The sequence below is a fragment of the Zalophus californianus genome, chromosome 8 (assembly GCF_009762305.2).
Source record: "Zalophus californianus isolate mZalCal1 chromosome 8, mZalCal1.pri.v2, whole genome shotgun sequence".
In the NCBI taxonomy this organism is placed as follows: Eukaryota; Metazoa; Chordata; class Mammalia; order Carnivora; family Otariidae; genus Zalophus; species Zalophus californianus.
In genome coordinates this window covers 61,337,077-61,360,392 of record NC_045602.1, presented here as the reverse complement: position 1 = coordinate 61,360,392, position 23,316 = coordinate 61,337,077, and the positions used below count along the sequence as shown (strand labels likewise).

At 46.4% G+C, this 23,316-nt stretch overlaps 1 protein-coding gene across 6 annotated transcripts in view; it reads right to left on the bottom strand.

Moving 5' to 3' along the window:
* Positions 1–23,316, bottom strand: part of BCL11A (BAF chromatin remodeling complex subunit BCL11A) — a 100,834-nt gene that overhangs the window by 11,213 nt on the left and 66,305 nt on the right. For 4 of the 6 annotated variants that reach the window (XM_027621646.2, XM_027621645.2, XM_027621649.2 and 1 more), the window contains exon 3: positions 4,633–4,734. The exons of the other annotated variants lie outside the window; for them this stretch is intronic. In XM_027621646.2, coding sequence (XP_027477447.1) covers positions 4,633–4,734 — 102 coding nt within the window. The remainder of the gene's footprint in view (positions 1–4,632; positions 4,735–23,316) is intronic. 6 annotated transcript variants of the gene reach the window in all.

Here is a 23,316-nt window from a genome sequence, read left to right as displayed (position 1 = left end):
CTAGCAACCTTCTCACATCCCAGCTGGCGTGAGGATCAGTGAGTCCCAATCCTGGTCCCACAACACCCAACAGGGACTCCCATTTTTATCTCAAGGGATGGTGCAAAAAATCTCAAAAGAGAAATTTAATTCGGATTTAACCAACAGGCCATATCGAATCTTTAGGAGTTGTCCCCCAGTCAAACAAATGCAAGTCTGGAGAAGTTAGGAGGAGTGGCTGGTGCCAACTTAAGCAGACACAGCATCCTAGTTTAAGAACAGTTAAAGCAGCCAGCACCATGACGGGCAGCAGGCTGAGAAATGCTACACTATCCTCCTCCTCATTATTTTGAGAGGCTAACAACGCGAACCAAATTATACAACATCCTGCGCCCTCGGCTGAGCCTCAGCTCCAGTTGAGAAAGAAACAGAAAGATACAGTTCAGCTAGTCAACTCTTTGGCCAGTAGCCAAGCCGTCTGGAGAGGGGCCCTGCTTAAGTCACATTATTTCTCTCTCGCTGAAAAGAACCCGAGAGTGGTAAATGCCACTTTGGCAAAGAGGGGCCAACTTGACTTCACAATCATTCATTTTTGGAGATAGCTAAATTTAAATATATATATATACACCAAGGGAGTAACTAACAGTTTACCAGTCAACTACAGCATTAAAAAGGGCACAAATGTTGGTGGCCAAAGGAGAAGGAGGAGAAAAATAGTTAACTTCCCAGGGATTCCAAAAAAGACAGTGTGTAAAACACAAATGAGAAATAAACTTTAGCCTGTCTTTTTAAAAGGGGGACTAGACGAGTCGCTTAAGGCCCCCAGCTAGTATATGTCAGTAACTTTTTTTAAAAGCAAAAAATCCACCATGGAGCTAAAGAGTGGGAATGAGGAAGTAATCAATTATGATTCCTCCATTTAGCAAGTCAGAAAGAAAAGCTGGCAGGGTCTTCTCAGGAGCCCCAAACACTTGCATTCCAAAACAAGCCCGCTTGCTCAAGCACTTGTCTGAATAATGGACTCCCTGCCCTGACCTTGTAATTTACTTTACAATGCATTTATAATCTCCCTCAATGTATCCCACTCCTGGGTAAATCTCTTTAACAAGATTAGATGATAAGATACCAAAATTAGGTTTCCAACATTTGCCTAATGTAGAGGGAGAAAAAAAAAAAAAGGCAGAAAGATTTTGAAAGAAAATGCTGACATTAGGATCACATTATCTGCCTATTTTTGTTTTCCTCCTCTCTTCAAAGGGAAATAAAAAGCATCATTGGGAGTATTTTCATAAATTTTTTGTTGTTGTTGAACAATGACTGGGGTCCTAAATAGGCAGGAAAAAAACTATCTGGTTCCAACTAATGTGACCCTCCGTGGCTTTCTCCTTTGCCTCCCTAGGACTCTGTGTTATTATCATACATTTAGCCTGACAATCTGAATTGGGTAAGTAAAAAGGAGATTTGTCAGCTGAAACAAGTCCTTAACACTTTCATCAGTCCAAATGCCTTAAAATTGTATCTTAGCTTGTAATACTCTATTGAATCCCAGGACTGGACCCATAATTAGCAATGCCGGTTTCGCATGCACCGTGAATGGGATGGCGACTGGTGCGTGCTAAAGTTATATAGCACTGCGTCAGGGAGCGCACCTGTATCCTCTCCAAAAGACTTAAACGAGAAAAGTCTGTCTTATTTTGCTGCTCTGAACCTTCCTAAAATTCTGTTTTCAGAGCCAGTTGATGTGATCACTTTATAGTATATGTTCACGCTATGCTGTTACCCTCCCCTCTCATACATCAGGTCAGAGAAGATGCCATTTCATCTTATGATGAGCACACAACATACAGTTTTCACTATGGCATTTTAGTATCCTATCAACTAGATATTCTAGATCATGAGGGCAGCTAGTGTAATCATAATGTCAATGAGAGGGGCTGTTACGATTGAGACTAAAGATTACATCGAAAGAGCAGCTTTGAAACTGGTAATTATTACTAGTCCACTAATAGCAAATGATGCATTACAGTTTCACCACATAATCTGTGTTTCACTCAGCTCACGCCAGTGCACCATATTATATTACGGTGCTCACAGATTCTCAATTCCTAAACTGCAGTCATCAATAAATGTGTTACTTGCCATAATTTGTGAAATTACTTTGTTCATAACATCTTTGATGGTTTAGAAAGGCCAGAATTGATTTCCTGCGTGGCAAAATTAGGGCTACATTGATTTATTGACGTGTAAAATATAATAATATTCTTCATTTACTCTGACGAAAATCAACTTCTCAATTTGAGAGCCTCATTGGGCATTCACGGGGATTGTTTTGATTTAGAGCAATAAACTGAGACCTGGCCCCAAGCGTAGGAACTCCAGGCATCAAACGGTTAAAATCAACTATTAGCTCACCTACCGGCTTTTATTTTATTTCTTTTTACTGTATGGGGAGGAATAACCCCATTTTTACGTTATCAGCAATGCCAAAAAGTAATGTGATCTAAGCCTCAGGATTTGGAAGAACAAGGTCTGACACCAGACCCCTGGCTCTACTATTTACCAGCTTACGGCTCTGAGCCAGTCATGTCATTTCTTTGAACCTTAGGTTTCCTATCTGTAAAGTGAGCATAAAAACAGTACCTGAAAGAATTGTGAGGCTCAGATGACAGACGTATATAAAAGCCATATGTAAACTACCAGGTCCGACGTGAATGTGAGTTTTCATTATTCCCAGGCTTGGTGAGTTAACCTAGCATGATGACTGACCATGTTGTACACCCAGAAGGGCTTCCTGAAGAAGGCTGGAATCCAGAATCCAGGCCTCAGCCCAGGCCAAGGGGAGGCCCTGGCTAGAAGGCAGCAAGAGGGGGCCACATTAGGGCCCACGACTGTGGTCCACCAGCAGGGAAGCCACAAGGTTAAGTGCTAAATGCTCTGCCAGCCAAGGGCAGCCGGTTAAGGCAACTGAGTGACCTGGAGGTCAGCTTTGCTCAAGAGCTTTCTGGAACTCCACAACCCATTTCCACATACCTTGTCTGGTCACTCCTAAACTGGTCCTGCCAGCACGGGCACCAGCAAACTGGGCACCCTCCCTTTGCGGGAAGAGGGGGAGAAGACGTGGGCTCTGAATCAGGCTCCTAGTTTCCCACCCCTCCAATCCAACTCCCTGCCCTCAGGAGGGTCAGCGGAAGAGGGAGGCCAGCAGCCCCTGGCCACTCAGCTCCACGCTCCTCTCTACTGCCCCACTCCCTTCTTTTCCCTTCCCTCCACGGGTGGCTCTGTTCCCACGGCCCCATGCGGGGCCCCAGGCACCCCCAGCCAAACGCGGAGCGCTCTCCCCACCCAGTCAGCATGTAGGGACTCGAAACCAAGAGTCCAACCCCCTAAACTCTCTAGAATCTGTGACCTAAGCCAGGCTTAGGCCCAGGTTGGTGTTGGGGAGGGGGTGGCAGAAGAGGTACTTTTTAACCCCTGCACCGCCCAGCCCTCAGGACTTGAGGACTTGTGAAATTCACACAATAACTCTTTGTTGCCTAGGATTACCTAGGAGTTAACAAAACAAACAACTGGCTTCAAATTTGGTCTCAGGGTGCAGGCCCTGCCCTGCAGACACCATTCACAAGATGGTGAGGTCTACTTGACCTCTCCCGCCTAAAAACCAGTCCCCTCTCTAGCTGAACACCTGCACCTTGTTCTTTTCTTTCCGTGACACTTTCCCTTTCTTTTCTTCTTTCCACAGGTTAGTTTTCACATACTTTCAAAATGAACATACATTCCTTAAATAAAAATTCGATGCCACACTTCCTTTTTTTCTGGAAGCTGCTTTTTCATGTTTGGGGTAGAATCAACCCCCACCCCCATCCGACTCTGTAGCCGTGCATGACTCATATTATCTTTTACTACATAGAAGAGCAAACTGTATTACCTTCTAGAACAACGTCTTTCAAACACATTTTCACGAACATACAAATCTACATTTCATAAACATTTCCCCACCATAAAAGTTGGTTTGAACAAGTACTTGGATGGTGTTAATGGTAGTGGTGGGGTGGCGGTGGAATCTTTGATTTTAAGCAACAATGCTGTGCATTTTTCTCTAAAACTAGGAGAAAAATAAGGAGAAATTATATATGTATGCACATATATAATGCACCATGTATATATACAAATATACCATGTTTCAGTTCACATGTAAATGCATATACAACATGCATGAGAACAACTCTAGAGTAACTCTAAACTGACTTCTTTTGGTTCTGGCCTCTGCTAACACGTACGCCATGGAATAAACTCCAAGTCCTAAATGAGGCCATGCAAGTGAAATGTCCAGCAATAAAATGGGCCCTGAACACACAGATGGTATATGGTCACCAGCCGTGGAGCCAGATAAGACCCTGGGGCGAAGACCCCCCCCTCCCCCCAGGGATGAGCTGCTGTCAGCTCCATGTCTTCAGTGAGGAAAGAAACGAAAAAGAGGAGGGGGTCGAGTGGAGTGGGGGAGAGGGTGCCAAGTGAGTAATGGAATAATGCTGATGAGGATGCCAATCTATTTTGGAAGTAACTCCTTCCAGTACTTAAAAAGTAAGGGTAATTTCCAGAAACTCTCAACTTTATACACATGGACATTTGTAGAAAAAATAATGCTCAACTTACAAATACCCTGCGGGGCATATTCTGCACTCATCCCGGGCGTGGGGATTAGAGCTCCGTGTGCAGAACGAGGGGAGGACAGGCCCCTCCAGTGCAGAAGTTTATCTGTGAAAGAAACCCAAAATCAAGCACTAAAGCTATAAACAATGTGCATCGTAAACCACAGGATATCACATTTCAATTCCATTAAAATAGATCAACATCATTACAACAGCCTTGCAGATAGTTAACAGGCCCAAGGCCTGTATCAAAAAAAAAACAGCGATGAAGTTATTTCCACACAATTTTGTTTTGTTTTTGATTTTGGTCTTTTTAGACAAAAGAGAAGGGGTTTTAGTTGGGGGTGGTGGTCTTTGGTTCATTTTCTTCTTTGTTATTGTTTATTGTCTTATAATAAGAGATGTATACACAGCAAGGGGGAAATTGGTAATATTAGGGGGTAGACTGGCAAAATGGAGGGGATTTATCTGCAAGGCTGGTTTACATGCATACATTTACTTAACAAGATAAGCCCAAGCAAAAAACAATATGCAAGTAGGAAATGAGTGGATCTGTGAATCATTTCTTCTAGAACAGAGAGGCCCATTCTGCCTTCCCTGACCCACTGCTCCCTCGTCCCAAGCTGTACTTACGACAGCACCTTCAGGGAAAGGGAAATCGTGGGCTGGGCCACAGTCTAGAATCGGATCAATGGAATCCTCCATTTAGACACGGCTTCTTACAACACAAAGCAGTGGAGAATAAAGATTAGACTTCTGGGGTTCAAATAACTTTGGCCAAGTCCACATCTTGAGGGTAAGGAATCCTACTATTAACGTGACAAGGAGAGAGCCAGCACCCAGAAAAAGTGGCCCACCTTCTCCATTCTCCCGCACTTGGTCTCTCTCTGGTGAGGAGAAATGACTTCTCACACCAGTAAACATAAATCTAGCAGTAAATCAAGCATTTCTAGCACTGAGACTTTTGTGAGAAAGGAAATATTTGGTTTGTGCGACCTGGGGATTATATGGTTTATGTGGTAAGTTCCCAGTTTTTCCAAGTCCACCTTGAGCCAACCAAGCATGGAGAGGTCAACCTTGAGATAGAGTGTAGGATCGATGGAGCAGGAGATACTCAGTATGTTCTAGAGGCTGGGAGGTTGTGATGACTGGGGGAGGAGGGAGAGAAGAAAAACAGACTTTGATGGTGAGTAAACAGAGTATGTTTTCCATTAGCTTAATATTAAGAGCACTTAAAAGTGTTGTTGTTAGACTCTAGGATAGCAGGTCTCAAGTGTAAAATACATCCTGTTCTCCTTATAGAGATTCATGCTGCCAAGAACAGCCAGGGCAGTCAGCACAAGGCTCCCTTTCATGGGGAGCCCGATGGGTAACAATGGCGTGCGTGGTGCTTGTGCAAGATCTTATACTCGGTTGTTACCAGGCCTGCAAAGGGGGCTGCTCTCGGCAACCATCTCGAGAGGCATATCCTCCGCTCTTACCCCAAACAAAATAAATACCATAGGGCGCCTGGGTGGCTCAGATGGTTAAGCGTCTGCCTTCGGCTCACGTCATGATCCCAGGGTCCTGGGATCGAGTCCCGCATCGGGCTCCCTGCTCCTTGGGAGCCTGCTTCTCCCTCTGCTTCTCTCTCTCTCTCTCTCTCTCTCTCTCCCTCTCTCTCTCCCTCTGTCTCTCATGAATAAATAAAATATTTAAAAAAAAAATAAATAAATACCACAAAATGAACCCGTGAAAAGTGCAAAGACTGGACTTAAGAAAAATAATAGTAAGTATATCTTCATTCAACTGTTTATATTATAAACAGGGTATTGAGAATAGAGGGTAAAATTAACTACGGATTTAGTCATTGTGTTTTTCAACAAGAAGTCTGAGAACCCATTTTTGTACTTGCTCTTGCCTTAGCCCTTTCCTAAGTTTGTCTTGTGACCAAGATGGAAATATTTTTCTTAGGAGACCCACACAGCTGAGGTAGCTCTGTGACCCTAGCAGAAATACAGCAAGGGACCTGGACCCCTGCACAGGGATGGTCTGATTTCAAACTCCCTGCCACTTCCTCTGAGAAGAGCCATGAGGTGCCTTGATAGGCCTCCAGCAAGAAATAGGAGGGCTCTTAGCCTAATCCAGGCCTGACCGCTCGCACTTACCTTCCTTGGGCAAACCTGTCTACAAACTTGTCGGCCCCGAGCAAGCGGAGCTTCCGGGGGCAGCAGCCTGGTTCACTTTTCCACAGGGCCAGGCCACGTGGCAAAGCAAGGGCCAGTATCTGGGTATCTGGCACCACGACCCTGCTTTTGGCTTTTGAATTGTAAAAAAACCTTCGAGATCCTCAAGTCTATGCCTTCATTTTACAGATGGGGAAACTGAGGCCTTGAGAAATCAAGTGGCTGGTCCACGGCTATGCTGACGGCTAAAGTGAAGATTGGAATTAGTCTCCTGACTTCCCATCCAGTGCTCTTTTCTGGGATATCCATCTATCTCTTCCCCTGGTTCCTGCCCAAGAAGTGCCAGTGAGGAGGGTTCTCTTTCACCTGACCCATTAAGAGAAACAACTTCTCATAACAACCTCTTGGGAGAGAGTCCAACCCAGAGGTGTTGAGTGGGCCTTTCGAAGGATCCAAATAAACAGACTTGGCTTCAAAATTGGAAAACAACACCTGATCTGCTTCCTGAGCCTCTTAGCTGCACCCTCTCCCCAACCCAGACCTCACTGCTTTCACCCTTTACCTCTGCTTCCCCTGCAGAATTGGCCAGCTGAAGAGAGACAAACTGTTCCTATCAGCTTAACAAGCTACTGACACTGTCTTTCCAAGAGACCCATCCTTGCATTTCTCTTCCTCCAGGAAGGGCGTCGAAGCAAAGGCAATGGGGAACCCCAGCTGATTCTGCAGCCTTTCCCACTGAACACATTCCCCTTGGTAAGTAGTCGACATTCTCACAGGAACTGGAAATGCTAAATTGTTAATAGCCTCCCTAGGGTTTAACTTTTTGCTGTGATGCTTTCAATTATTTCAACATGTTTTAGGCAAAGTCTCACAATGAATCTTCTTAGCATCACACTCAGCGAGCAGCTCTACCTGCCTGAACCACCCCTGGCTGAGGGTCTTTTCTCTTTCCCAGGGAGTGGTGGGCTGGAAAGTGGGCAGTTTGGCTATGTTCTCTTTAGTTTCCTTGGTGGTACTCTTAGGGCAGTGGTTCTCAAAGTGCAGACCGAGGCCCAGGGAGCCTGTTGGAAATGCAAACTCTCAGGCCCATCTCAGACTTGCTGAATAAAAACCTGGGGGTGGGGGCCATGCAGCAATCTGTGTTTAACAGCTCCTCCAGGTGATGTGTAGGCACAGTTCCAGTTTAATACTGCTGTCTTAGGGCGAGGGGAGGCATGGAAGCTGGAAGCATGTTGCTCTGGCAGAGAGCCAGAATGGCTACAAGATTGTCATCCCTTCTGCCTGGACTCACCTCCTTCAGAACAGTCAAAACCAGAGCAAGCTTGGAACATACCTAAGAATCCCTTCATGTGGAATCCCAGGTGCCACCCTTCCTCGTTCACAGGACAGAGAATAGAGCCGAGCCTTCCATCAAACAGGGAATGCTCTTTGCACAAGACAACATCCATACCAGTTTATGTCAGACAGATGGTATCCTCACCACTTCCATAAAAGCTGAAATGTTTGAGACAGCAGCTGTGGCACACGGCATGGATGGAGTAAGAACTGGACTCTGTTTCCTTGTCTGGACTCACAAATGGGATGTGTTGCCCTCTTCTGGATCAGTCTTTTCAAATGCCTGTACTCTTCTGGCAAAAGGTGTTTTAACCTTTTCTGGTTCATAACGGTCTCGTGAGACCCAGCATTTCCACTTGGGGCCTTGGAAATGCCTTATGCATTATTAAGTTGCAATGTTTCCTTGGGCTGAATAAAAAATAATGAATCTTATTTTTCAGGTCTCATTAAAAATCTGCAAAAATTTGGAAATGGTTTTGATTTAATGTTTTACATTGGTCATTTTACATTTCTATATACAATGGGTACCAACTTTTGATGCAGAACCCTATGAGCCCTGTGGGATGTCCCTGGAATTTAAGGTCCTTAAATCAAGTTTTAGGTTTCCTCAAGAACATCTCAAAGACTCCTTTATTACTGACATGCTGTTTGTTTCTGAAATTAATCACTGGGTATGTAACGCAGCCACATTATAGTCTCCTCATCGACAAGTAATACTGCTGTCTACAAATGTGCAGAAACAGCTAAGCACAAAGCATCATTTCCAACACACTTGATGGCTATTCTGGGTGCTCGACTTTTATCAGGTATTAAATCCCCAGGCCTCTCTAGAAGAGTACACAGACGTATAGATGTTTGAGGTTTACTACAGTGTATATGCATGTATATATATTTCCTTTCTTGAACATATGTGTTTTTTTTAAGATTTTATTTATTTATTTGACAGAGAAAGAGAGACAATACAAGCAGGCGGAGCGGCAGGCCGAGTGAGAGGGAGAAGCAGGCTCCCCACCCAGAAGAGAGACCGGCAGGGGGGTGGGGGGGGCTCCATCCCAGGACCCCGGGATCATGACCTGAGCCAAAGCCAGTCGCTTAACCAACTGAGCCACCCAGGCACCCCTTGAACATGTATTTTTAGAAAACTTCCCTGTTTTTCCAACCAGGTAGGGCACAAAAGGAGTAGGGTTGTCCCCAAGTAGAATGGGTTACCCTAGGAAGCCATAATGTCCCATTCACTCTGGGTCTTCAAGAAAAGAATGAGTGACAACCCACCATGATGTGGAGGGAATCTCTATATTAGGTGATGCGCCAAAATAAAGGACCCTGACCCACTGTTCCAGCTCCAAAATTCTCAAATCCCCTCTTTCCCCAGCCAGTAGCCAACTTACAGACTGCCCTTCAAATGCATCCTGAAAGTTTGTACAGTTGCGGAACCAATTCCAGTTCTATCAATATTAGTGGATCTATATCACAAAAATAACAACAGTGCAGCCAGTCTGGGACAGAGCCTTCTTTAACCGGAAAGCAAATCCACTAAATGTCTTTATAGCTCTTGACCCTCCGTTTACAACAGATACCGGCTCCTCTCTCTCAGATTCTGTGACTTGGGGATGTGGCTCAGTGGTAGAGCATTTGACTGCAGATTCTGTGACTTATCACAGTATTATAGAGCAAACGTTAGCTATGCCTATGTCTTGAGTCATGTCAACCTAAACTGAAAATGTGCCAGGTTTATCATCGCTAACAGACTTCTTAATTAACCTTTGGATATTGTCAAAATTGCATTCCCTTTTGTTCTAAGAAATGAGCATTTACATGAGCATTTTTTCCATCATTTTTTTTTTTTACTAGCTAAGGTTTTACCAAATTGTGATGCTCTTTAAAAAGTGTATCCTGGGGGCGCCTGGGTGGCTCAGTCGTTGGGCGTCTGCCTTCGGCTCAGGTCATGATCCCAGGGTCCCGGGATCGAGCCCCGCGTCGGGCTCCCTGCTCGGCGGGGAGTCTGCTTCTCCCTCTCCCACTCCCCTGCTTGTGTTCCCCCTCTCGCTGTGTCTCTCTCTGTCAAATAAATAAATAAAATCTTAAAAAAAAAGTGTATCCTGTATAAATGAAAGCAAGCGAGAATTCTAGAGATACCACACTTAACAGAATTTCTGTGCTGAAACTTGCTCATGACCTCTACCTTCCCCGATACTTCATCAGGGACTTCCATTTCATCAATTATTCATTTAAAAACTCTTCTTTTTTGACCAGTTCTATCCTCTTATCATAGCCTTGACTATCCAAAAACTAACTTCACCTTTTGAGTTCTTACCCTAGGAATTCACTCAATGAGGGGGAGGAGAGATGACACCTTTCATGCCCCTTTATCTACAAAAATGCAAAAAATGCAAGCTACCAATCTGTCAGGCCTAAACAAAATTTTTGGCAATCTGTGTCTTTAACATAAGCAAAGCATATAATTCAAAAAAGAAAAAAAAAAAAAGAGCTTGCTTTTCTGAAGAATAACTAAACCAAAGACATTGTGCTCCATCTTTGTGTTGAAATGCAGATTTCCCACTAAAAGGCAAATCCTTCATTTCAAAAGGTTGAATAGGATGGTACTAAAAAAAAAAGAATTCCAGCTGGTTAAATTTAGGGTGTTGAAAAAAGTGCACTCCAATAATATTCTTTGGCTCTGGGCCCAAAGTATTTTCACTTGATTGTGAATTAGATAAATTTTTATTACACTTTAAGCTTTTGCCTTAGAATGGTGGAACTTATCAAGGAGACTGGAAGGGCAGCTATATAAAGACAAATTGTCTCAGGACAGTTTTTTTTCCCTTGGTTTAACTGTGTACCTTACTATGCAAAACGTGTCACCCAGGTTAATTCCATGCATTCATTCTTTCAGGCATTCATTCGACAACTATTTACCGAGGGCCTGTGAGGCCCAAAGCAATGGGCCAGCGTCTGTGGGTAACACAAAGAAAACCCAGACCCAGACTTCCCCGCGGCAGCCTTCACCTAGTAGAGAAGATAACGCCTGGACAGAAATCGCTCTACTCCCATGCAGAAAGTGTGTCATGAGAGAGCCACAGAGAAACTGCTATGGAAATTCAAAGGAAGAGAAATTGCTTCCACTTGAAAGGGAGGAGAGCAGCTTTCAGGAAGCAGTAACTTATGAACTGCACCTGGAGAGCCAAGAGGAAGGACTTTCTAGACAAAAGCAAAAGCCGGCACAGATGCTCAGCGGAGCAAAAGCCAAGGAGTGCACTGAGCAAATGGGGCCCAACAGGTAGTCACATTTAAATCAAAATATTGTACACCGATCCATTCGGTTGACAACAGAGGATCTGTTCATCTCAATAAACCCTCTGAGGAGTTCGGTGAAGTCTTCAGCTTTGACAAGTTCATACTTCCAAATATCACATTTTCTTAAAATAAGGGACACAGCCACGTGGACGCTTGTGAAACTCTTCATGAAAAGTTCATCTGTCCTGTTTTCTTCCCCCTCCTCCATTCTTCTCCCCTGATGAATGGTGGGTGGTCCGCTGAAGCAGAATTCACTGCTTTATTCCTTTAAGTCAGACAAACAAGTGTTGATAGCCACGTTCTTCTTTGCAATATTGCCTCCCTGGCTTAAATAATCTATTTCAGATGTATCATTGCCAGTTTAAGATGGGCTTGTACTTGCTGACACATTTTCAACAAATGACTGTGCAAGAAATGTGGAGATTTTCCTCCTCTGCTTTGTCTCTTCAATCATCGGCCTGACCTTCCCTCCAAATTTCCCCCCTTTCTTCTCTTCAAAGCCACAGGGAAGGGGGGGTACCCTCACCCCCTCTCCGAGTCCATATTTGAGGATTTTGTTTTTCTGGGGTGGGATGTGCATGAGTGTGTGTGTGTGTGTGTGTGTGTGTGTGTGTGTGTGTTTGCACACATGCACATGCAGGTTTGCTTCTACCTGGGGTCTTTTTCAGGTTACTTGGGAGATACAAGAACTACTTTTAGAGATGCCCGGGCCCATGAACCACACTGACCCTTACTCTCCAGATTCTTTTCTTCCTTTAGGACGTCAGGGACTCGCTCCTCTGGATAGGCTGCTGGCGCAAAGTCAGGAATCCAGAGTCTTCAGTCCCAACTCTGCCACTCACCAGCTGTGCATGACCTTGAGTAAATCTCTTCCCTAAGTTTTCTTGTCCTTAAAAAGAGAAGACTGGATCCGACGGATGGCTTCTCCCTCCTGTTTCCCAGGCCAGTCAGAGTTTCTTTGAGACCAGATCTAGGACAGGAGTTTGGGATGCAGTGAAGAGACCTGCTATGGGCCATCCTAAATGCTGGCCAGGATGGGCCTGTGCCCCTCGTGCCCACGAAAGGACTAGGAGGAACCTACAGGCCAGTGTGGGCTAGGTTCAGCTGCCGGCCTAATTCTTAGACTCAGAAGGTAGGCCTGGTGGTGGATTTCAGCTTCCTAGGGCACAATCTTGCCAAGCTCACCCGTCTGAGCTTCAAGGAGGAAACCTAGGTGGGTCCAGAGCCAAAGAGACTGAAGGTCACAGAGAACGAGGAAAAAACTTTCCACAAACTCAGGCTAAATGTCAAGGGAAAAGGTCTCAGCTGTCCGTGCCAGACGGCCAGTGGCAAAGCTCGGCCTCATGCCAGAGCCTGGCACCCACGGCTCGTGAGGGTACACACAGGACTCTCAGGAAAGCCAGAGTCCTCTCCCAACCACCTCAAACCAGGATGGCAAGGCCCTGGGGTCCTGTGGTCCCTGCCCTCAACCAACGTGAAGGTTTCCTGGAAAGCCATGTGTAAAGTGAGTTTCTGTAAACAGAATCACATTTGCTAACCGACATAATTTCAGAGATGTTTCATCACCCTTCCAGGCCCATCGAAAATTGGCAGGGCTTCTAACATTTTACCTTTTAAGTGCTTCTTCCTCCACCCCCTCCCCAACCTCTCTGTCAAGTAGTTAATGATCTGTAAACAAACACTTTAAATTCAGTGGGGGAGCTCACTATTTAAAGGAACCCTGTGGCGAAACCTTTTGAAAAGTTAACAATCTTTCTGTAATGTGAAAAATCACCCTCTAATTTATCAGTTGCCATTGATGAGATTTTGTGGGTATCAGGCTTCCTTAAGGTGGGGCTCAATGCAATACCTTTGTGGTGAGAAGGGGGCAGTGATCCAAGGAGCTGCCCTGAATTCCTTTCTGTCACCCAAACTGTCCAGCTTCCCGCAAATACACTCACAGATACCACTCACGCCCCCCCCCCCACCGCCCACAGGAGAAATGAAGAAAAGGACGGAAAATCATGGTCCCAACACCTGGAAAGCCTTGAAAACCACACTTGAGTTTCTCCTGACTTAAGTATTAGATGTCTGAAGAGGGTAGAATGAACATTTTGCACTAAAGGGAGCGAAGGGCATTTGGGCCAGAACATTGTGTCCAATGAGACTGACCATTTGCTCAGCAAACGTTTCATTCTGATAACACCGGCCAGAGCAGAGGACTTGTCTGTCAAAGTTGGCAGAACAAGCAACTCCCAAATTACTCTGAAGAGGCCACCCCGAGCCTTTTTATCTGTGTTAATTCACGGCAAATGTAATTTATGCTTCCATACCACCGTTTTCATCAGTCTCAAGAAAATACCAGAACAAGTTTAAGAAAACTAAGCTTGGCACTTAGATAGAGATCCTTGATGTTTTCAGGTGTTCTTGGGTACTGTGGAGGAGGAAGTCGGCAGGCGGGGGCGGGGGGGGGGGTGGTGTGTGGCAGCGGTGTCACTGGAAAGACAAGGGAGGGCAGAGGCATGGGTTGACCACCCAGGGAGCTAGAGAATTTTCTGGTCTTATCTTCCAGGACTGATCTATGCAACCATTAAAGGTAAAGGGGCCCCAAAGAATAGGCAGCCCCAGGAAGGCTGTGTCAGGCCTCCCAGGCTGGCCCTTCTTAAGGAAGGATGTCCTGGCCTCTGTGGGTAGGTTTCTCTTCTTCCCAAAGCATCCTCCTCACATTCTGGCCCTACAGTAATCCTGTGGGATGAGGGAAGGTGTTATCCTCACCTCCCCAGCAAGGAAGCAGAAGATGTCAAGAGCGTCCTGCTGCAGGTCATGCAGGCAGGGCTGGAGCTCAGAGTCCAGTCCATCTTCCCGGGGACCAAGCTTTGTCCCTTGTCAGCACTCACCTCAGGGGCCCTCGAGGTGAGCCAAGGCAGAGTGTGTTGTCTAGACACAAGTCTTAATGCCATTTACAGGCAATCACTTGCCTTCCTGACTCTATAAAGTGGTGTGTGTGTGTGTGTGTGTGTGTGTGTGTGTGTGTGTGTGTGTGTGTGTCTGAGGCAGTGGGGAAGCCATACTCTACAGGCCAAATGTTCTACGATAATCTTGGCCAAGAGATTCTTAGAACCAGAATTGGCCATTCTCCAGAATTAAAACCTATTATGTCCTATGGTTAATACAGAAGTGCTCAGAAATTATGAGAACTAATTTAAGGCTTCAAAGCTCTACAAACTAAAAAGAAAAAAAAAATGGTCTAGCAGGTCAGGCTCTGACATTTCTTCAGGAACAAAACTAGGCTGCCCTCTCGCCTGAGGTGAGATTGAATCAAGGAGGGTTCTGGTCCTGTGAGGCCAGACCTCATCCCAAGGCAGCTAGTCCTTCTTTCAGAAACAGGCCTCTGCCCGCCCACAGGCTCCTCCAACTTCTGCTACTGTTCTTCCTCAGTCCCTCAGCACCTTCCCTCCTTCTGGGCACACAGCAGCCAAGCTCTGGCCTCAGCCCTAACCTCCGTGACAGAATCCCACAGAACAAGTGAGAGGTGGACACAGCCTATTTATCTGAGGCCTATTTTCTTGGCTTGCTAGTTATTTTCCTGGCTTTTTACCCAATTTCTAATCCTTCGTTTATACCACTAACCAACCTGAAAAGAATTTCCTGAATAAAAAAGAGATGCCCACATGTATCATCTGCACTCATTCAAGAGTTCCCAATCCAGCCACCGGGTGGGTGTTGCTAGCTGTTCTTGGGTTTACTAATTCTGTTGATTCAGCAAGGGTAACACCCAAAGTTATCAGACACCTCCAAGCTCTTCAAACCAAGAATGCACCAGCTCAACTCCTTTCTACCCAGTGAACAGGTTCACTTGGGAGCTCAGCTGGCGGAGACCTGACCTCCCTGGGCAAAGGGGCCACAAGCCCCCTGTCCCTATTCCACAGGGATCAAGGGGGCATAAAGGGACCCTACGCTACAAGGCAGACCCCGGAATCCTTTTGTCTTTGGAATCTCTCTAAGACCGCGGGGGAAATGAGGTCTGAGAACATTCGCTTCCCCAGCTGCCCTCTATTTCCGGGCGGTCCCAACCTAGAGCCACCAATGTCAAGATCTCTTATGTCTACTAAGAACGGAGACACTCCACTCTCCCTAACAAGCCCCTCAGGCTGAAATCCTTTTACTTCCAGAGCCTCAACTTTTGACTGCTGGGTAGAAAGCCCCCTCTGTCACAGGCCCACAGATCTCCGCCGCCATGGTGCTCAAACCCTGTCAGGCGGTGGGGAGTGTGGACAGCAGGGCTGACGTGGTTTCAAAGAGGCCGACCAGGCAAGAACGGTCCTGTACTCCTGCCCCAGCTCTAACGCAATAAAATGTCTTTTATCAGTGTAATTCAAGGCAAAGAGTCAAGGGTCTGTCACCATTTTAAAGAGGCTTATTACATGGCCACAAAAATTTGCCTCAGGCTCAAACCTGGCATGTAAGGTATCAGCGTGGGACAAGTTCTTTTGATTTGATTTTATTTTCTTACAAAATCTGAAAATGAAACGCTTCTGTCCCTCCCTTCCACCAGCCGTTTTTTGATTTATGGGGAGGAGGAAAGAAATCTGAAGTTGACAGGTTGGGACAACTCCACTCAGCTTTCTCACTCAAAAGCTGCTTTTGTTCAACCATACTTTGCATTTATGGCCTGCGGCTCTTGGCTGACACAGGCTGGCTCCTCAGTGTGAGAGGGCCGTGGACTTCCCCGGGAGGAGGCCCCACTGAGATTACTGCCCCCCTTGCACCTAGGGCTGGGGGCACAGATGCTCACAAAGGGCCCTGGTTAGACAATGGAGGGGGATGACAAAGGCTGTGCCATTCCTCCGTCTTCAGCTCTGCATTGCATTTCTCCTGCGTCCAGGGCCCTCTGTGATCATCGTGCATCCATCGGCCCCAGTTCCTCCACTAAACTCCCAGGCTTCTGAGAACCAAGGCTGCATTGTCCACCTCTCATGGCCCGACACCATTCTGGGCAGGGAAAAGGCTCTCAATAAACACTCAAAACTTGAGTGCTGCTCAGTGGACTTTTCTTCATGTTAGAGAACTCTTTCTTGTCAATGAGCTGGCTGGAAGGAGCCAGCAGTGACCAGGGGAACCTTCCCTCCCTGAGGTCATTGAGGTTTCTCCAGTAAATGATTCACTAACCAAGGAACCTCCGGGTCAGCCTTGACCTAGGAGATGATTATAGCCCCTTGAAAGTGGCTGCTGGCCCGTCAGTTCACTGTACAATTTTGGCAATCTGTAATTGTGTATTTACTCAATGGTTGTTATGGACAATCAGGTTAATAATTCACCTTCCAAACGCCGTATAATTACAGTTAGAAGAGTTACAATAGATGTCAAATTTTCTTAAGTCTTCTGATGAACTGGCCCCAATTACCTAATCTGGGTCCCTTTCCTTTCCCTCTCTCAATTTTTTTTTTTTTTTTAGTAATCTCCCACACTTTCCTCTATTCTCATCCCCCACCTACACCCCTATCTTTCTGCCCCAAGAGAAAGAACAGTGTGAAGTTCTTCAGTTCAAATAATTCTATTTAGAACCCATGGTTTTGCTCCACTAAAAGGGCTTAAAAACAAGCTAGGAAGCTGGCCATGGAAGGTGCAGAAAAGGTTGACGGGCTGGTCTCAGCTGCCTCCCTGCCTCAGATGCAGGAGAACACCTGCAGCCACCCACACCTCATCCCCCAGGAGTTGCACCATATCCTGGCGTGGCCCCGGGGAGGCCTGGGAAAGAAAGAATGCAAAGGCCTGCCGTGCTTCGTGAGGCCCCGGCTCCGCAGTCCATGGCCTGGCAAGGGCCCTGGCGTGTGACACCATGGCCATGGGCTTGGGACACAGCCCCACAGATTCTCTGCCCACCCACCGGCCCAGGCCCCCACCTCTGCTTGGGATACGGTAGGGGGCGCGAAGAGAGAAATGTACACCCTTAAAAATAGAGCAGGAATCCCAAGAATGGTGCAGGCATTCAGAACCCAGGGCTTCCTCTCCATCACTCAAGAACTAAACCAGGCCCTTTGCACCTTTGTTCTGTGGCTTTAATACACTACACCTCACCCACCACAAACAGATAACCCCCTTTCAAGGGTCAAAGCAATATCTGTCCCCCCCACAAAAGGGCAGTGTGGTCAGCTGACCTGGGTCACCTTGGGCTGGGACTGCAGGCCACACACTGCAGGGCCTGGCAGGGACACCCAGGCAAGGCCAAGGTCCTGGAGCACAGCCAGTGAGGGAGGAGAGGGGATGAAGGTGACAGGCCTGTCCACTGCCAGCTCCTGGGCCAACACTGACTGCAGCACGGACAGTGTGTCTTCTCCATTTCAATGGGTTGTGACTTCTTTAAAGTTTTTTTTTTGGTGTTTTTTTTTTTTTTGGATGTTTCCTTCCTCCCTCCCTCCCGTCCTTCTCTCCTTCCTTCAAGTAGGCTCCACGCCCTTCACAGAGCTCAATGCAGGGCTCGAACTCACAACTGCGAGATCAAGACCTGAACCAAGATTAAGAGTGGGACACTCAGGGCGCCTGCGTGGCTCAGTCGTTAAGCGTCCACCTTCAGCTCAGGTCATGATCCCAGGGTCCTGGGATCGAGCCCTGCATCAGGCTCCCTCTCCCACTCCCCCTGCTTGTGTTCCCTCTCCCGCTGTGTCTCTCTGTCAAATAAATAAATAAAATCTTTAAAAAGAAAGAAAGAAAGAAAGAAAGAAAGAAAGAAAGAAAGAAAGAAAGAAAGAAAGAAAGAAAGAAAGAAAGAAAAAGAAAGAGTGGAACACTCAATGACTGAGCCACCCAGGCATCCTGAGATTAATTTCTTAACAGACCCCCCACCCCCATACATTTTATGTTAGTGTGGGAGAGCCTTTTGACCACCAAGATGGAGACGTAAGAGCTCATCATGCTGTGTAGGAAGTGAACTGGGGAAAAAAACCCTCCCAGCCAGCCCACCATGTTCTCTAACTCACGAAACCCACCTAGATACAGAGACAGTCCCTGCAACCTCTAGTCAGTTGTAAGAATGGGGAGGGACTAAGGTTTCCCAGCTGAGGGCTTGGCTGTCACTTTCAGATCAAACATTCTACCCATCAGAGGCACTCCTGATGCCCAGAAATGGGGTCAGACTATTAAGGGGGAAATTTCTATACATTTGGGACCATTGGGTTTAGTTGGGTTGGAGTTTTTTTGTTGTTTGTTCAGGTTGTGGTCTCTTTTCCTACATAAATAAATAAATTTGAAGCTGTATTTGTTTCCTGTTCGTGGAGCGGACAGAAGGAGGGTGTGCGGTGGAGGAGGTGTGTGGGGAGTAGACTGATAGATGGAGCAGGGCCGAGAATATCCGGAATTGGAGAAAAGTGAGAAGTGGAGCTTTTTCTTGGCTTCCAAACAGTTGTAATTTCTACTGCCACTGCTTAGATCCTGGGCACCAGGCAGAGAGAGTGGGAAAGGGGCATGTGACAACTTTGCCACAAATCAGGATTTGGCATTTAAATCCACAGGAAGCAAGAAGAATAGAGGGACTTCTTATTTATAGATTTGCAGATGAATTGAATGAGATAACCAAAACGCACTTCTCGTGTATCTGAAGGAGCAATTCCATTTTCAGACTTGGAAAGTTTCCCATAATTGAGGATCACCCGACCCCAGCAGCATGTTGCATCCCAAGGTTAAGATCAGCTTCCTGAAAACCGGGCAGAAGACTGCTGCTTTGGTGGTAGCTCAACAATCGTACTTTGAAGGACAGGTTGGTACCACACTACATTTAACTGGATTCAGTTCATCTGATTATACAGTGCCTTGCTTTCTGGAATATGTAATCATCTCTTTCTGATGACATTTTAAATATCTAACTAGACAAATAATTGCAGCAATAATTGATAGCAGAGTCAAGCTGGAAGATCACTGATTGGCAGAGTCCCCACTGAAACAAATCTTTCTTTCAAACATTACAGGAATGATGTTTAAATCTAACTTTCACTGATAAATGCTCAAAATCTGATTTACTGATAAAGACACTACAAGAAAACCTGCACTTCAGCCTGTGATTACTTTGTAAGCTGTTTGAGAAGAATCAGGCAGCGTGATTTACGTTATTTTATTTCCCATGAATAATTGCAAGGATGGTGTGGGTAGTTTGGGGGGAATCCACACAAGCCAAAGAACTGATGGCCCTCTCCTCCTCTAAAGTATATCCCGTGGTAGAGAAATGGTCTTGCAAGGGTAGCACCCACAAAGGAAGGCACCCAAATGATCCACGCCACTCGGGCCTCTGAAAGCTGCTTTAAATCAATGCCTCACACTGGGATTCAAATCCCCCAGCCCTGTGCAAAGAGCCCCGGACAGGGTCAGGAGGACTGAGCTCAGATGAACCCCAAGCGAGCTCAGGCAAGTCCCCAGGTACAGCTGCAGTCTCCACCAGCCCCTAGTCTGTTTCTCCGTCCAAGGGACAACCCTAATCAATTGCCGTCCATATTATGTGTTTTGATTGTAATGTTCAAGTTGTTACAGTTTGGGGCCCCACTTTCAACAATTCAGACCCCGCGGAATACGCGATGGTCAGAAATAACTCACAGACGATTATTGTCTCCGGGAAACATCAAATGAACTGAGCTGGCCTATTAGCAGACACAGATTACAGTAAGGAGAATCTAAAACAGAAGATGTATCTGAATGCTTCGGCTAGCAACAAAGGCAAGAATTCAGGGATGGGATCTGAGCATTTGCCCAAAGCACTCACGTGAGAATTTCTTTTCATTCTCCCCCCCACCTTTTCTTTCCTTCTTGTTCTTTCTTTCTTCCCTTCCTTCTTTCTTTCTTCCTTTTCAGGGAGGGGAGTGGCTTTTTTTCTCCCCTTTAAACTGAACCATTATAAGCAAGTTCATCTCATAGCTTCTGTTAAAAATCAGAAGCTTGTTAGATGTAATGATTATCTGAGCCGTGACACTTACCGCATCTGAGGGGGCTTGTCGAACAGCTTTACTCTAATTTAGAGCTCCCCTGTTAATTAGAAAGCTCTCAGATTTTCTGCAAATGCAGGTCACTATCGACAGCTCATGCTTTTGATGCTTTGCCTGTGACAGTTCCAGGAGCTGGCAGGGTTGTCCAAACTGACAGTGTCAGAAAATTTAGTCACCATGGCCGCTTTGCAGGAAGTTACATGCAAGGTGACTGTCCCCACACAGTGTTTCCCCACAGCCAACAAGCCTGATGAAATCTGCATTCACATTCAGCTAAAAATAGCTCAAATTTCGATCTTCTTTTCCACCTGCCTCTTTGCCTTCTCTCCTCCCCTTTCCCTTCTCTTTTCCACCTCTCATCTCTCTTCCTTCCATCCTCTCTCCAGCATCTCCCTTTTGTCACCTTCCATCCCGTTACCCCCAACACACACACACACACACACACACACACACACACACACACACACACACACACATCAGGGTCTTCTGCTATTGAGAACGGTCACATTCGCAGAAAGGGAAGTAGGTTTTACAGATAAACCAGGTTGCTTTTTATTGAAACAGCAGTGATTGTGGAACAGAAACTCCCCCGCCCCCCGGACTTCTTTAAAAAAAAAAATTTCCTATTTTTTTTGCGCTGGTCAGCAGCTGCACCTGGTGAGGTGGAGGTCAAGTCTATACTTCCAGGCTGGCTCATATGTAAGTGAAGGGGGACCTTGGAGGGGGAGGAAAAAAAGAGGGGGAAGGAAGGAAAGGTTAACAACTCAAGCAAGAATGCATATGGGGTGGAGGTTTTCTGCCCTGATCACCCTTCCAATGAAAGACCTCAAAATTACAGGCGTTCTCACTTAGGAATAGCTCCTTATGGGATATGTGCTGGGGTGGACAGGAGGATGGGGGATGCGTCCATGACCGTGCATATGCACATTTGTGTATTTCATCAAATTCATCTAGATGTCATCACGTTTAGGCCAAAAGGAAATGCTCTGTGGCACTTGCCTAAGACTTGGCCAACAAAGAGACCAGTATTTAAGGCAAAATAGGCAATATAAAAACTATTTGCACACCCCCACCAAGAACAAGGGACAGCTCTGAAAAAACAAGCTATCCCTTGCTGCCATAGTTCCCACATTGACTCCAAGTTTGATACTGAACCCAAATCCCTAAGAAGACCCAGCTCTTCCTTGAGGTCGTGCAAACAAACACACGCAGCTGAGGGTAATGGGAGCCTGGCTTTGCAAGTTGCCAGCTTCTGAAATGCAATGGGACAGGATGGGATGGGATGCCACAGGCCAGACTGATGAATTCACACAACCCCAGAATTAGCTAAAGTCACAGCGACCCGGCAGGGTGGAGCAAGGCGACCCCAGCAAGATTCCCAAGGACAGCATCCTCAACAGCCACAGTGGGCCGCTAACCCCAAAGGGGCCCATGCCTCCACCCACATCCTGCTGCTGTCGGGCTGGCCATCGGCTTCCAGACACCAGTCCCAGGAAAACCCTCAGTGCCTTTAAAGCCAACTAACAAAACAGGATCGTGTGAGCCCGGGCAGAATTCCCTATTCAGTTAAGATACTGCCTGGGAGGAAAAACTAAGAAAAAACCTAGACCCAGAAAATACGTGGAAAGTGGCAAAAACCAATCGACTCAAAAGACGAACCCTTCATCCAACGTCACCAAGCTGCCGACTATGAGGCTCCTAGGAAGCTGTCCCAGCAACCTAGAAATAAGAAACAACACTTGCTATTCTGAGCTGAGAAGTGAAGTTGCCTTCCACTCGGGACTCTCAAACATGGTCTATAAATACCAGCACCACCCCTTGTGAGCCACGGGCTGAGCTCAACCCAGAGAAGGCAAGTGTTTCCCTAAGGTCACACAGCAATTCCAGGCCTTCCAGACAAACTCCCTCGCCCAACAGATGGCTTTGTCTTCTCTTGGGAAATAGATATTGCTACATCCGATCCCCATTTTCAACAGGAAGGCTAGGGAATGAGGCTGCACATTTTAGCATTTCCTCTACTTTCTCCAACTTTCTGCTCCCCACCTCCACCCCCCACCCCCGGCAACACACAAGGTCTGTTTAGTATTTTTAGGGCTCTATTTCCATATCTCTCCAAAGTTTCTGACACTCCCGTCTGTTAGCAGGTGAACAGGATAGGACAGAAGCAAGCTGTTCTCCATTCTGAAGTGGATTTGACAAAAAGGCTGCTGAAGGTCAAGACATCCTGGGGATGCTGGTACTGGGGCTTTCAGGGTCATTGCTCTGCAGGTGGACCTTGGCTCATTTCCAGAGAATGACTTGTGGTCTGCTCTCTCCCCCATACAACAAATCAAGACACCAACGACAGCTCTACTGGCCCACACTGCCCACCTCCCCTTTGGCAACCATGACTTCTTCTCACACAGTGGAAGAGATGGGGTGGCAAACACTGACGGTTCACCTGATGCACACATGTGTAGTTAAGTACTGAAGCGAGAAATTCAAGAAACCTCTACTCACCCTACACACACACACACACACACACACACACACACACACACACACACAATTTTAAGAAATAATTTCTAAAGACCTACCTGTCTACAGTACATCTGGCCTGGAAAAGCCTTGAAATTGTCCCTTTCTACAAATCACAAGCCCTGTGGTGGCCTGAGGTCCTCAGGCTTTGAAATCAATAATGCACAGAAGTGGGCAGCATGATGGATTAGCTGGCAGATGATTATCAGACACACGGAAGCTCCACCTCAACATCAGGATTAGGACTGAAATTTCTTTCAGGAAGAACCTGACACCATTAGACAGTTGACCAAAGCATCATGGGGTGACAGCCAAGGCGCTGGTACTCATGGAACGACCGCATCCCTTGACCGGATGTTTCCACTCCATGGCCCCGTGAATGCCCCTCACGGGCAGACTGGGAGTGACCCCATCTCTGAAACCCGGGCGCTG